The following is a 16,236-nucleotide window of genomic DNA, read 5'->3' as shown; positions in this document are numbered from 1 at the left end:
CTAGTCATTTTTCTCTCCATCATCTTCAGCATCTAGTTTCCTTTTCCCTCTCTGAAGACCACCTTCCTCTTCCTCCCTTTTCCCTCAATGCAATCATCATCCGGAATTTCTTCTTTCATGAAGTATGAGGCTTACTTCTCCCACTTCTGAACCTCCCTCATCTTCCTCTTCTTCATAAACTTCAGATGGATCAGCTTCAGCTTCAGCTTCCTCTTTATCCTCCCCAAATCTGGTGCTTCACTATCCTCCTAATGAAATCCACCTAAGTATGTAATTAGTTGCAGTAATTAAAAAATATTTTCTCAGTAATCTTCCAGGTTTGTGGCCTCACAGTTAAACAAGTCAAAACTTCAATAATAAAAGTTTTTTGCAAAGCTTTTACTGTACTGAGATCTTTGATTTTATTTCCACTCAGACTGAGGTAGATAAGATTTAGACATTTCTCTGCCAGGGCTTCCAAGTCTCCAGAAATTATATTGCAACTAAGTTCCAACTTTCTAAGTTTATTTAAGCTAGGAAGCCAAACCAATGAATGCAAAGCAATGCAAATACAAATGGCAAGTACCACCCAGGGTATGGGAGAGAAAGACAATAGCAAGCCAAGCCCAGTGGGTTGAGATTCTGACCCTGACCCCACCTCCTCATCTACACACCCCGGAGAGTGAGCACTCTGTCTCTTTCTCTCCCTCCCTCCCCCCACAGTTCTTACCCCTTCAATGGCTGCTTGGAGATTGTTGTGTTTTTTTAAATATATATATATATGTGTATATATATATATATGCACTATATATTTGAGGAGGCTAGAAGAGGATATAGGATTTCTTGGAAATGGAGTTATAGTTGTGAACCTCCATGTGAGTTCATGAGAACTGAACTTAGGTCTGCCAGTGCTCTTAACCCCTAAGCCATCTCTCCAGCCCAATTTTGATGCTCAATGACACAGGGGGGATTCAAGAGTGTTTTCATTTGTGCCTTCATTTGCTCCATTGATGTTTCTCATTATTGAGTACAAATGTGTGCAATTTCATCTTAAAAATTATATTGTATCTTAAAATTATTTTATATAAAGAAAACTTGGTTTAAAAGAAGAACACAGATACAAAAATATTATCAAACCTACAAGTGTGGTGACACATACCTTTACACAGCAATTAGGAGGTAAGGCAGGTAATCTCTGTGATTTCAAGGCCAGCCTGATCTACAATTAGGAGTTCCAGACCAGCCATAGCTACATAGTGAGACCCTGTCTCCAAAAACAATCAAAATCACAAGTGAACCAAAGCTCTCATATTTTATTAGTGTAAATGCAAAATGGTACAACCTCTGGCAAAAAATTTGTTATAAAAGTTACATATACATTTACATATGTCTCAGAAAAGCTACTCTTACAGAATAAATACTCTTATATGTGTATGTATAAAACTAGACATACTTATAGGTCTATAATCATCAAAACTGGAAATAAATGTCTTTCAATGGATAAAAATGTAAATGAGCTAATATATTCAGGCAACAGAATACTACTCAGTATTTAAAAGATGCAAATTACTGATACATGGAAGAACTTGGATCCATATGAATGATACTAAACTGAGTGAAAGAAACCAGTCTCAGAAGGTTACACGCTGTATAATTCCATTTACATAACATTCCCAAACAGACAAAAGTGTAGTCATAGAGAATAATGGCCAGGTATTAGAATAGGGAACTACCACAAGGAGATAACCCAAAGAGGATTTTTAAAAATGATCTGACTATATCTAAATTGTGGTGATAAAATATATATATAAGCATATATATATCAAACCTGTATACAAAAATAAACTATTTATAAACATATATAAATAGATATATAAACATACATATATATGACCCAATATATATTAGACATGTATACCAAAAATAAAGAAACTAACTTTTCATTAATTTAAAAATAAAGAAACCAATTTTTCATTAATTTAAAAATAGACATATTTAAAACAAATGTGTTATTTGCATCTTATAGTTACATATATTCAAAGTGGTAATTTAGAATTAAGTAGTTTACAATGTAACTTCAGCACCATTATTTACAGTACCATAGGCCATATTTTACAATGTACTTTGAAGTTCATAGAGCATAGGCAAATTTTTGACTCAAACATCAATTAAGGAAAATTATTTTACTGTCAAAAATGCTCAATACACATAAAGTAAAAGAGAACCCGTTTCAGTGGTCTTTGCTGAGACTGAACCAGTAGGTAAAACATTAACAAGTGTCTGCTAGGTTTTTTGTTGTTATTTTGTTTTTTAACATAAGCAGATTTGATTTTGCTGAGACATTAACGGTGACAATAAAAGTTATTAAATAGTAAATGAAAAAGTTAAATGACCCACAGACTCAAGGTTACACAGGTAATTTAAAGGAAATTTTATAATTCTTTAACTAAGATATTAGATTAAAACCCAGAGAATTAGACACTATCAATGATACAAAGGTCAAATAAACTAATATCTACAAGTAAGGAAATATCAACTATTCATTAGCCCTAACTTTAATAATCCAATGTAAAAGAGTATTTTACAAACACCCTTGGAATGTTTCCTGGAGGTACACAGTATTTTATAATATATGCTAAACACAACCTAAATGCAACATTTAGATCAGGGCAATGATAAATGCTATATATTGAAATCAGCTAAGTTAAAAAATTACTTAACTGTCCCCTCACAGGTTTCCAATTCTGGTAGTATTTGTTCTAACTTCTAGATAGAAAATGGGAGGGCAGCCTGCCTATGAAATGGGTCAGACCATCAGCTCCTTCCAGATGGCTTCCGTATCAAACTGAACAGTCTATGCAGAAGTGCCAGTGATGGTATAAGCCTGCCTGCTGTGGCTTTCTTTCACATCTTATGGAACTTTGGTCCCACTGTAGCTGTAATATCTGCATAGGGAACACTCTGGTTCAGCTCAATAGCTCCGTGTTTTTTCAGGATAAGAAAGGTATAAAATTTGGCAGCTGCCTGTTTTCGGTTGCTATCTTTGCATAGCTCTATCAGACTAAAGGACTGTATTCCCATCCTGGTGAATTCCTGGGAAAATAATTAGAAGAGAGAAGAGAAAGGGGGAATAAAATCATTAGAAGTACAACAGTCTGTGGATGCATAATGAACAACATATACTGCAATTTTTGATAACTATGATGTCCTTAAAAGGACAGAATGACTCTAATAAGCTTATAAAAAAACAGGTCACTGAGAACAAACCTATTTTACTGGGAAAATGCCTACAAAACTACTAAGTTTCATACAAATTTATGTGTGACATAAATAATAGTTTTTAAAAGTGACATTAACATAAATATCTCTTATTGAAAGTGCAATAAGTTTAATCTTACAAACAGGAAAAATAACCTATATGGCTTTGTGAGGTTTCACACATGATGAATGATCAGCCCATTGTGTGTCTTCTAAAAGGCACCAGAGATGCCTATAGAATAATCTTCAAAGTTAATGTGGAAGTGTGCTTGTAGGTTTCAGTTGCAGCAGAATGTAGCTATGCAAACATCTCCTGGTTGGAGTCATCACATAGTGCCTGCATACCTACTAGAAATAGTAAGACACAGTACAGTATTAAGTTTGAAGACAGCACCTTTTAATGAAGACTAGGATTTGGAACTGCAATCCTACAAAAGTATAGTTTTTACTTAGCCAGAAATACTGGACCAAATACTGACCAGTATCCTTATGCTTGTCACACTCCTTGGATGGTTGTAATCAACATTTAGGAATGTCAATACAAGTTTCTGACAGTATAAAGTACTTGATAAATAAGTAGGTAAAATACTCCACTGTGCTTTTTCTCAACCACAGGCAAAGCACAGCATTAGTAACCTTTCTGAAATGGCATACCCAGCCTTCATTTATTTCCTCCCTTGAGAGACAAGTGTGGATTACATGGCCTTCCTCCCATGACTTTTTGATTTCAAGAATTCTAAAAATACCAAAAAAAAAAAAAAAAAACCAAAGTAAGAAACCCCTAAAGTGTCTATTTTTTTTTTTTTTGCTTGTTTTCGTCTGTGGGGAGCCATTGGTTATAAGTTGTTATTGGTCATAGTCAGGGAGGAAACAAAATTAAGGTCAGAATTAGAGATCTCTCTCTTTCTCCCCTCTATCCTTCTTTTTTATCTTATTTTTTTTCTCCTATCTAGTGTCAGGGAAAAAGGGAACGATAAAAGAAAAAGGGAGGAAATAAAGGATAATAGGATGAAATGTAGATTATCGAATCTACTAGTCTCAAATATTTTACATTGGTATGGATTATTGTATATTGATAGAAATCTAAGGTTATTTTGTTCAACTTTTACTTAGTGTATTGTACATATGCAATTCATTTGAAAATGTGATGTGAAGTTCTAGTCTTATGAAAGCTAACTATTGCAAACTTCTAAGGATGATTGGAGATGCAAGTTAGTAGTCACTTATAGATAATCTTACTTGTAAAGTCTTGTTAGATACTAGTTTAGTTAATTACAGAAATAAGCTCTACTTAGTCTCTTGTATATGTTTTCAAGATTAAAAAGATACTATATAGCTACAAATAAGCAATGCTTGTCTATTTACATATACTGATATATATATAGATAGGTACATAGATAGACAGATATGATGAGGCACTATATAATCGTAAATAGATAAATGCTATAAAATATGGCATTTAAAGACATTTTAACAATAAAAGGCTTTTCTGACCGAGAAACACATCTGCTCCTGGCAGCACCTCTAATCAACTTCAAAGAAGATGATGGGCATTAAAGGAACAAATGTGGCAAGACAGCCACTATACAAAAAAAGAAAAAAAAAATCCTCATCCCAACTGCTGATAGCAGGCTGCCCAAACTTCGGGCAAACAGGACACTGAGGAATTGACCGTCCAACTTTGCAGAGACTAGGTAAGCCAGTCCTTCAAAATTCCTGCTTCACAGAAAAGTCTGTCAGATATTCTGGGCCAGTAGGGTAAAGACTGGATGTCCTAACCACAGAGAGGGACTTCTAGGCAGTCAGCTGTCTCTGTCGTTTCTATAGTTCTGGAAGCTGTTTGCTCTATGCTTCCTACATACTTAAGTAATATTATTTCATTTTAAAGTCTCTGATAGGGTTGAAAATTAGACAGTCATAGTCTTACTACAACTAAGCTTAAGACAATAGTTTATGTCTAAAAAGATATTTTAAGGTCTAGACAGATGTTTTGAGGTTGATAGATACAAGATATGATAAGAAAGTGATTTAGGTACAGAACTTAGGACTTACTAGGACAGGACAGTTAGTGGAATATATTTGCCAAATATAAATGCACTTTGAATTGTAATTCTTACCTGATAATTCTCATAATTATTCTTATTGTATATAGCTTATTAATGTTAGAGAAAAGCCATTTTTTTTAAACAAAAAGGGGAAATGTAATGGGAGTTTTTGTTTCTTTAAAAACTAAGTTATTTTATGTAAATATTTTTTTGTTTTAATCCCAAGTGTGAGATGTTAGTTTCTCCTTTAATTTGTCCACGGCTGATAATTGCCTCATGCAGGGGCATAGTCTTTGCCAGCTGGAGTTAGTTGAATTCTGAGGAATTTGAGGGGTATAAATACAAGAGTCCATAGGGAGAACATGCGGCTTGGAGGAGACATAGAGAATGTTTTGATAACAGTTTGAAGAAAGAAGGAAGAAAGAAGAAAACTTCTCGTTGTGTTCGCTAGTTCCATGGACTTCTGGATATCCTGATGACTGAGATTGGTATTGCTCCCCAAAAGAACCCAAAGACCCTACAAAGCTGGAAGAAGTAAAAAGGTCTACATCTCCTTTCCCTTCTAACCTTTCTCTCCTACTTAGGGTTGGGTGTTGGAAGGGAGGTAGAGGCTTAAGCAGTTCCAAATAGAGTAGATTTAAAAAACAAGTGCCTACAGGTGCCAGATATGTAAGACTGAATATGTATGGTTATTTTTGTTCTTGTCAGAAACTTTTTAAAGTAAGGCAAAGAAACAAATAATGTGAAAAAGAGAAAAGAAAAAGATCAAGAAAGCAGCTGGGATACAAACTAAATAAACTGTAATTAACATAAAAATAAAATTTAATTAAAAAAAATAAAAAAGAAAGAAAACACAGTTGACTTATAGAGCAGAAAAAGGTAAGAGTGGTGGTTTGATAGAAATGGCCGCCGCAGACTCATGGGTTTGAATGCTTGGCCCATAGGAAGTGGCACTATTAGGAGCTGTAACCTTGTTGGAGGAAATGTGTCACTGTGGCGGTGAGCTTTGAGGGTATACATGCTTAAGCTACACATAGTGTAGGACACAGTTTCCTTGCTGCCTGCAGATCCAGATGGAGAACTCTAAGCTCCTTCTCCAGTACTATGTCTGTATGGACATTGCCATGCCTCCCACCATGATGGTAATGGACTAAACCTCTGAAACTGTAAGCCAGCTGAAATTAAATGTTTTCCTTTATGAGAGTTGCCTTAGTAATGGTGTCTCTTCACAGCAATAAAACCCTATTTAAGACAGTAAGTATCAATGAGAAAGTCAGCAGAGAGCATGTCAATCTGAAGTACAGAACCTGGGAAACTGGGGCACTGGAGTCATTAGAGCTCAATGGTTAGAGACTGGGGTAAGAGTAAAAGCAGAACTGGAGAAATCAGACCTTCTATGGATGCAACAGCTTCACAGAGTAGGATACCATCCATACACAGCAGGTGGCAAGAAGGTTTAATTTTGCAAATATCAACCATTGAGGCTTTGTATTTGGGACATGGATACTGAGTAGAGAAAAAGTGTTCAACCACAAACAGGGGCAGAGTGGTGTTCCACAATATTCAGTAAGATGACCTGCCTCTGTGCTGCTTTTTGTTAACCTAGGAAGAAACATCAGGAAACAGCTTTAATTAGATTAACCTGTGGGCAAGTGTGTGTGTGGGGGGGCATTTTCTTCATTAAAGATTGATGTGGGAGGGTCTAGCCCACTGGGGCAGGGCCATCACTAGATATTTGAGTAAATTCTCTAACATTAAAAAGAAATAATAATATATTGAAAAGATTTATTATATATAGAGAATATAAAGGGCAAAATAAATCTATAAAATTTGAAGATAACGTTTTTAATTAATTATTTACTTAATTAATTACAGTTTATTCACTTTGTATCCCAGTTGTAGTAGCACTATCCCTCATACACTCCCAGTTCTACCCTTTCTCCCTCTTCTCCTCCCATGCCCCTCCACAAGTCCACTGATAGGGGAGGCCTCCTCCCCTTTCCTCTGACCCTAGCCTATCAAGTCTCATCCAGATTGGCTGCATTGTCTTCCTCTATGGCCTGGTAAAGCTGCTCCCCCCTCAGGGGGAAGTAATCAAAGAGCCAGTCACTAAGTTCATGTCAGAGACAGTTCCTGTTCCCATTACTAGGGAACCCACTCAGAGATGGGGTTGCCATGGGATTCATCTGTTCAGGGATTCTAGGGGTTCTAGTTTATGTACATGCATAGTCCTTACAGTATCAGTCTCAGAAAAGACCCCTGTGTCCAGAAGTTTTGATCTGTTGCTGTATCCCCCAAGGAAACAGAAGCAGTCATCAAAAGTCTCTTTTCCAAAAAAAGCCCAGGGCCAGATGGTTTCGGCACAGAATTCTACCAGACCTTCAAAGAAACACTAACTCTAATTCTCTTCAAACTATTTCACAAAACAGAAACAGAACACTACCGAACTCAGTCTATTAAGCCACAGTAACCTTGATACCTAACCCACACAAAGATCCAATAAAAAAAGAGAACTTTAGGCCTATCTCTCTTATGAACATTGATGCAAAAATATTCAATAAAATACTCACAAACCAAATCCAAGAACACATAAAAGATATCATCCACCATGACCAAGTAGGCTTCATACCATGCATGGAGGGGTGGTTCAATATACAGAAATACATCAATGTAATCCACCATATAAACAAACTGAAGGAGAAAAACCACATGATCCTCTCCTTAGATGCCAAAAAAGCATTTGACAAAATCCAACACCCATTCATATTTAAAATCTCAAAGAAATCAGGGATACAAGACACATACCTAAACATAATAAAGACAATACACAGTAAGCCTATAGCCAACATCAAACTAAATGGAGAGAAACTTAAATCAATCCCACTGAAATCAGAGACAAGGCAAGGCAGTCCACCCTCTCTGTATCTCTTCAACATAGTACTTGAAGTCCTAGCTAGAGCAATAAGACAGCTAAAGGAGATCAAGAGGATACAAATCAGAAAGGAAGAAGTCAAATTATCACTATTCACAGATGATATGATAGTACACATGAGTGACCTCCAAAATTCAACCAGAGAACTCCTTCAGCTGATAAATGCCTTCAGCAAAGTGGCTGAATACAAAATTACCTAAAAAAAAAAAAAAAAAAAAAAAAAAAATCAGTAGCCCTCCTGTATACGAAAGACAAAAGGATGGAGAGAGAAATAAGGGAACAACACCCTTCACAATAGCCACTAATAAAATAAAGTACCATGGTGGTATGGAACCAAGCATGTGAAAGACCTGTTTGATAAAAATTTCAAGTTTCTGTATCCTAGTTTTTAAGTGGATGAAGTTAAACTCTTTTTACTGTGGACACAAAAAGTGATGAGGATGACAGTAAACAAAGCATATTAGTGGTTGCTTGATATCAGGGGAAGGATGAGGCAAGAGAGAATAAAGTGAATACAAGGACATTTTGGGGTATTTTAAGTATGTTCATTATTTTGGGTGTGGTGATAGTTTTTCATATGTAAAAATAATTCTAATACATTTAATATAGTAAACTAAGTATAGCGAACGATACTTTAATATGTATAATTTATTACTTACTAACTATACCTCAATAAAGGTTTTTAAAAAGTAAATAAATACAGATTAGGATTACATGAACAAAAATAATCAGTAACTTTAAAAACTAAACCAAAAAACAGTAACAAAACTCCCAGAAAACAAAAAGCAAATTTAATTAAAAACTGAAACACAAAGTTGAGGCTATCTTCAGAACTGTAAAAAAACAAAGATAAAAGGAAATAATATAGAGATGAAAATAATATAGAGATAAAAAACAACACAGGCTCCAAGAGCAACAATCAATAAATGGGACCTCATGAAACTGAAAAGGTTCTGTAAAGCAAAGGACACCGTCATCAAAACAAAACGACTGCCTACAGATTGGGAAAGAATCTTCACCAACCCTTTTTCTGACAGACGGCTAATATCCAGTATATATAAAGAACTAAAGAAGCTGAAAAGCAGCAAACCAAGTAATCCACTTAAAAAATGGGGAACAGAGCTAAACAGAGAATTCTCTGTAGAGGAATATCGAATGGCAGAGAAACACTTAAAGAAATGCTCAACATCCTTAGCCATCAGGGAAATGCAAATCAAAATGACCCTGAGATTTCACCTTACACCCATCAGAATGGCCAAGATGAAAAACTCGAGTGACAACACATGCTGGAGAGACTGTGGAGAAAGGGGAAGCCTCCTCCACTGCTGGTGGGAATGTAAACTTGTACAACCACTCTGGAAATCAATCTGGGGTTTTCTCAGACAACTAGGAATAGCGCTTCCTCAAGATCCAGCCATACCACTTCTAGGTATATATCCAAATGAGGCTCAAGTACACAATAAGGACATTTGTTCAACCATGTTTGTAGCAGCTTTATTTGTAATAGCCAGAACCTGGAAACAGCCCAGATGTCCCTCAACTGAAGAATGGATGCAGAAATTGTGGTACATCTACACAATGGAATATTACTCAGCAATGAAAAATATGGAAATCATGAAATTTGCAGGTAAATGGTGGGATCTGGAAAGGATCATCCTGAGTGAGCTGTCCCAGAAGCAGAAAGACACACGGTATATACTCACTTATATAGACATGTAATATAGGATAAACCTACTAAAATCTGTACATCTAAAGAAACTAATCAAGAGAGAGGACCCTGACTAAAATGCTCAATCCCCATCCCAAAAGGCAAAGGGGAAGGGCATTAGAAGAAGAAGAAAACAGGGAACAAGCTAGAAACCCACCATGGAGAGCCTCTGAAAGGCTCTGCCCTGCAGACTATCAAAACAGATAGTCTTATGGCCAACTGTTGGGCAGAGTGCATGGAATCTTATGTAAGAAGTGGGAAATAGTAAGAGCTGGAGAGGACAGGAACTCCACAAGGAGAGCAACAGAAGCAGAAATATGAATACAGGGGTCTTCCCAGAGACTCATACTCCAACCAAGTACCATGCATGGAGATAACCTAGAATCCGTGCACAGATGTAGTCCATGACAGTTTAGTGTCCAAGTGGGTTACATAGTAATGGGAAGAGGGACTGCCTCTGCCATAATCTGATTGGCCTGCCCTTTGATCACCTCCCCCTGAGGGGGGAGCAGCCTTACCAGGCCACAGAAGATGACCACTTCATCAGGCCACTTCTGATGAGATCTGATAGACTAAGATCAGAAGGAAGGAGAGGAGGACCTCCCCTATCAATGGACTAGGGGAGGGGCATGCGTGAAAAAGGGGGTAGAAAGGTGGGATTGGGAGGGGATACAAAGTGAATAAAGTGTAATTAATAAAAAAAGACAAAGATAAAAGGAAATAATATAGAGATGAAAATTTTTTATACAAAGGAGTAAATAAGTAGAACCATTACCTGATCTATAAATTCGCCAAGAAGAGAAAAATAGACGAGCATCAAGAAGGAAAGCCTAATTAAGAAATATTTTATATGTTTGGGCGTTTTGCCTGCATGTATGTTGTGCACCATGTGTGTATGGAGGCCAGAGAAATGCGTCAGATCCCCTGGAACTGGAGTTACAGTAAGTCACCATGTGGTTACTGGGAATCAAACATAGGTCTTCTGCAAGAACAAGTGCTCTTAACCCCCAAGCTATCTCTCCAGCCGGGAAGTTCAAAATTTAAAAAGTCCTAGAATATGAAAATAGTGATTATATATCCAGCACAGAGCAATACAATAAACCTGAAGGGACAAAACAAAACAAAAAAACAAAACAAAACAAAAAAAAAACAACGAAAAAACCATCACCACTACCACCAACAACCAAAAACTATCAGCTTCCAGAGAGAAAGTAAAGATCATCACCAAAAATGAACATAAAACAAGACAGTGCCTAACTTCAAAAACAACACAAGAATCCTAGATATGTTACAAAAATTTATCAGATAAAGTATCTCCAAGTTATATAGAGAAAACCAAACAAGCTCAAGTTAAAAATAATAAAATTTACGGCTTTGTTTGCAAAGTTGTTATCTCCTATACACCATTTATCTTGAAAACTTATGAGGATTGTACTGACAGAAAGATTTAGGATTAAAAAAAAAAATCAAAGCACAAACACAGAGAGAAACTAAGAGAAAACAAGGAATTTCCCATAATTGGGAGAAAGGAATGTCCCAAGACAAAAGCTGTGGAGAAGACATACAAGTAACTAGTATGAATTAGACCAAGAGTATAATGAAATGCAAAAGGGATATTTCTGAAGGGAAAGTAGGGAACTAATGGGTCAAAGGCACATAGTAAAAGGTTTTATTACACTGCCAAAGAATTTGGAAAAATAATTATGGAGAGTTACCTAGACATGAAGGAAATAAAATGATGTAATAAAAGGCTAAAGAGATAGCTCAGTGGTTAAGAACACTGGCTGTTCTTGCTGAGGACCAGGTTCATTCCCAGAACCCACATGGAGGGTCATAACCATCTATCTGTAACTCCAGTTTTAGGTGATCCAATGTCTTTTCCCAGCCTTTGCAAAGCACTTCATGCATACACTACACAGACATACATGCAGGCAAAACATACATATAAAGAAAAATAATTTTTTTCCAAAAGATGTTATAAACAAAATAACACAACCATAAAATTTATATGAAAACTGTAATAATACCATGAAGCATCAGTGAAAACTGACTTTTTACATAATCTTTGAAACAGAAACTGATAGTTATCTTTTAATAAACTTTTTCTTCTGAATTAAGCCCTAGGCATATCACTAAAAACCATCTCATGGCAGTGGACTTTCATTGTCCTCAACAAAAACATAAACAATATTTTGTTTTCATAAATATCTAGATCCTCAAGGGCCAGGGAATGGTCCAGTAGATAAAGTGCTTGCTGTGCAAATATAAGGACTGGAGTTCAGATCTGCTGTACCACACAGAAATGCTGAGTGGGTCTGGTGGCCAGACTATAATCCTAACATTCAGGAGTCAGATGTGAAGCATCTCCAGGGTGAGCTCACTAGCCAGACTGGCTGGGATTAGCAAACTCCTAGTTCAGTGAGAGGCCTTGCCTCAGGAAATAGAGTGGAGAGTGACTGAGGAAGCCACTTTACATCAATTGCTGGCCTCCAATACACAAGTACCTGCACATACATGTATCCCCATACTAGAACATGTACATACATTACACCTGCAAACACACAAAAATAAATAAAACAAAATGCTATCTTACCCGTAATTCATTTAGTGTTTGAAATAATCTTTGATTCCATTTTTCTGCCTCAATATTTTGTTTTCTGTCTGATGACTCCTGTTTGAATAATCGATAAATATTTCATTTACTCCAATTTTATTGAATGTTTATTATTTACCAAGCACTATATTAGCTACTATATTAACTACAGAAACACAACTGTAACAGTCCTGACCTAAAAAAAAAAAAAAAAAAAAAGTATGGTTTGATGATGAAGTGAATGCCACAAAGGACAATTGTTTTTTAACAATTTCCTCAAGATTAAAACAATCCACTCTGCAGGAAAGCTGAGGAACCCTGCATACATACTCCTATAAATGACCCCAATAAAACTCACTGGGTCACCAAGCTGGACTTTGGTGGTATCTGATCTATGGTGAGTTCCCTGTCTGGGGTGAGCAGACATGTTTTGTGTTTTCCCAGCAAAAGTTCTGTCACACAACAAAAACCTGTTCAGGGTTGTACCTTGCCTCCAGGATGTCTTTTGATAAACAGATCCAAAGTAGGATACTATGTAGTCTTTACTGGTGATGCAGCCCAGCTTGTGCCCTTCTGTACTTTGAAAAGTAAAGTTAGCAAAGTCAGTAACTTCTGGCTAGGATTTTCAGTGTGGCCAAGTCAGAACTCCAGTGATAGGAGTAAATAGAAAAATTGTAGAAAATTTGTTGTTGCAATGCCATTATCTGAACTTAGCTAATAATATAAACACCCTTAAAATGGCTTAAGAGACTTTTCAGAGTTTGAGGCACTTTGTCTGACTCTGTTTACTCTTTTGTCTTTTAAAGCTGAATCACTTCCAGAGACAGCTCAATAATAAAAACTATAAGTTAAAACACTTTTTAAAGAATTTAGTCTCATCTAACACCTTATGAGCTGAGAACGGAATCTTGGCTCAGAAAGGTATTGATCTGTCTGATAAAAACAACAGCAATAATAACAAGAAAAACAGAGCAGGCTGCACAGGGCTGTGGATGAGAAGTGACATAGTTCTGACCTACTTTATCAGTTTTTCTAGGCTATTTCTGACCATAGCATGCATCAGTAAACAAAACAAAAGAAACAAATTAAGAGGCTATAGAGGTGGCACAGTAGATAAAAGTGCTTACTGCCCCTGAAGAGGACCTGGGTTAGGTTCCCAGCACCACATCAGGTAACCCCTGTTCCCGGGAAACCAACAGCCTCTTCTGTTACCCCTATGCATATGGTGCATAGAAACTCATGTAGGCATATACACATGCACATAAAATAAGAATAAATCTAAAAATTAATACCAGTACCTAATAGGTGATTTGACAGTATTACTAATAACTTTTGATAAAAAATTCTTTAAGTTAAAAAAGCCTTCAGTACTCTGGGATAAGATTCAAAGAAGTAACTCAGGGGCTAGAAACATGGCACTGGCTTCTCTTGCAGAAAATCTGGGTTCAGTTCCCAGCACCCATAGGTGGCACACAGCCACCTACATTTCCAGAGGGCCCAACATCCTCCTCTGGCCCCTAGGGCACCAGGCACATATGTAGAGTACTTTCATGCAGGAAAAATACTCATATATAAAAAACCTTTTAAACCTTAAAAAAATTTTATTTTTATGTATATGTATGTATCTTTAAAAAAATAGGTAGTAATGCATAGGGAGTCAGTGAGTCAAATTTCTGAACTTGATATCAAAATACAGCCCTATGAGCAGAACATTTCATGTTTTGATTTTAAAAACTTTTGTACAGAGATAGGTCTTATGCCAACAATGCTCACAAAGACATGCTCATAATATTTCATAAAAAACAAAAATTTAAATACCCATGGTTTTATCCAAATATAGTATAATCTCCAAAGACAAGAATGATTTAAAACAGCTATTATCAATATTTTAAAACATGACCCTACCTTTGATAAGGATAAAAACTGCATACTTACATTTAAAATTATCTAAAGTTTCAAAATATTTTAAGGATGAGAAAAAGTCATGGAAATTCTTCATAGCTCACCAAATGATTCACAACAATCTCAGCTGTTGTTTGAGCCAGAGTAGCCAAGGCTATGTAGTTCAGGCTTGCTTCAAACTCATGATTCTCCTGCCTGGTATGGGCCACTAAGCCCAGCTAAACATATTTCCTCAGACCATAAATTTAAATTATAAACTTATAAACAAACACGGACATTTTCAAACCAAATTTCAAAATACTAACACTTAGGAGGACAACTTTTTTAAAATTTATTTATTTTTTATATTAATCACGGGTTATTTACTTTGTATCCAGGCCGTGGCCCTCTTCCTCATCTTCTCCCTGCCCCTCCCCCAGTTCTCTAACAGGGGAGGACCTCCTCCCCTTCCATCTGACCCTGGCCTATCAGGTCTCTTCAGGCCTGGCTGCCATGTGGAGGACACTTTCAAGAGTGCTCCTCTCTTCCCTGTTAGTCTCCCCTTCTACTTCCATGTCCCTTTTTAACTCACTGAGTTTAATTAAGGTTTCTGGAGTGGTTGGCGATACGCTAGAATAATAGAAAGTAAATAAGATTACCACGTACATTCTGTATATGTATGAAATTACCAAAAATGATGTTAAATCTAAAAATAATTAAATATTAAAAAAAAAACCTTGCCAAAGAATACAAATATATTTACCAGCTCAGTTGGAAAATTTTCTTGGGCCAAGGAAGCATTCATTGAAGATGATCCCTCAGCAGCTGGAAAAATTGTTTCAAGAATATCCTGCTAAAAAATTTTAGAAATTTACACAGGTAATTCTGCTACTGGTTATAATATGAACAATTCAATTTTATTAAATGATTTATTAACATAAATGATAATTTATCAAACTAACATACTAATTATTTATTTTTCTGAAAAGCCTCAGATAATCAGTTCCTAACTTAAATATTCTTTTTCCATATAATCCACAAATGAAGAACCCTGCACACTACTTCTTCCATTCTCCTCTCCACTGCAGGCTCCATGTTGAAGCCTCTACTATGGGCTCCTGAGATCACTTTCCTTTGAAGTATTTTGTTCAGTGGTTACTCATGGCAGCACCAAGCTTCTGCGCAGGAAAGAAACCTGAGTGGGCAAGCAGAGTGGTGAGAGTGAGGGCTGGGGCAATGAGATCCCTACCAGGACTCTGCCACTAGAGTGGTCACTGAAACAAGTAGAAACAAACAAACAAACAAACAAACAAACAAACAAACACTTTATCTTCCAGAAGGGGAGCAAAAACAACAGAAGAAGAAAAAAGAGAGAAGGCCAAAAATGTTCTACTCTCCATAATCTCCTCCTCTTTCCACTGCTATAAGGCAATGGCCTCTTTCCACCCTTAACCTGTCACTAAGCTCCATCCCTCAATCTCTGATTTGTGTAAGGCAGAAATATTTTCTAATATACTTTCCTCACATTTTTTATTTTGGCTTTAAATATTTTAGTGACTAGGAGGCATTGTTTTCTTTTCTTTAGCATATATATTTATATATAATATATTATATATATTTACAGAACCTTATGTTCTCTTAATATCTATGAATATTCTATATTTTAGATAATTCCAAATTTATAAACACTGTATACAAAAAATCCTGTTTTATGAGATTTCAAAATGATTGATCAGGATCAACACCAAACTTTACTACATTTCCTATATCTTTAACAGTTTTGAAACAAAGTAAGAATAGAACTGAAGATTAGAACATAGAATAGTACAAAGGAGTAAGA

The 16,236-nt window shown here is 36.1% G+C and overlaps 1 protein-coding gene and 1 pseudogene across 1 annotated transcript in view; both read right to left on the bottom strand.

The window, feature by feature from the left end:
• Positions 1-2,088, bottom strand: LOC110564095 (acidic leucine-rich nuclear phosphoprotein 32 family member E-like; annotated as a pseudogene).
• The window catches only part of Rad21l1 (RAD21 cohesin complex component like 1), a 29,870-nt gene continuing 14,924 nt past the window's right edge, over positions 1,291-16,236 (bottom strand). Inside the window, exons 12-14 of the mRNA XM_021661370.2 lie at positions 15,160-15,249; positions 12,516-12,593; positions 1,291-3,072 (exon numbers count right to left, since the gene is read on the bottom strand). Of these exons, the coding sequence (XP_021517045.1) occupies positions 2,884-3,072; positions 12,516-12,593; positions 15,160-15,249 (357 nt within the window). The 3' untranslated portion in view covers positions 1,291-2,883. The remainder of the gene's footprint in view (positions 3,073-12,515; positions 12,594-15,159; positions 15,250-16,236) is intronic.

This window comes from Meriones unguiculatus, chromosome 4 (genome assembly GCF_030254825.1).
Source record: "Meriones unguiculatus strain TT.TT164.6M chromosome 4, Bangor_MerUng_6.1, whole genome shotgun sequence".
In the NCBI taxonomy this organism is placed as follows: domain Eukaryota; kingdom Metazoa; phylum Chordata; class Mammalia; order Rodentia; family Muridae; genus Meriones; species Meriones unguiculatus.
The sequence above is the reverse complement of the archived record's forward strand: the minus strand, read 5'-3'. Positions and strand labels throughout refer to the sequence as shown.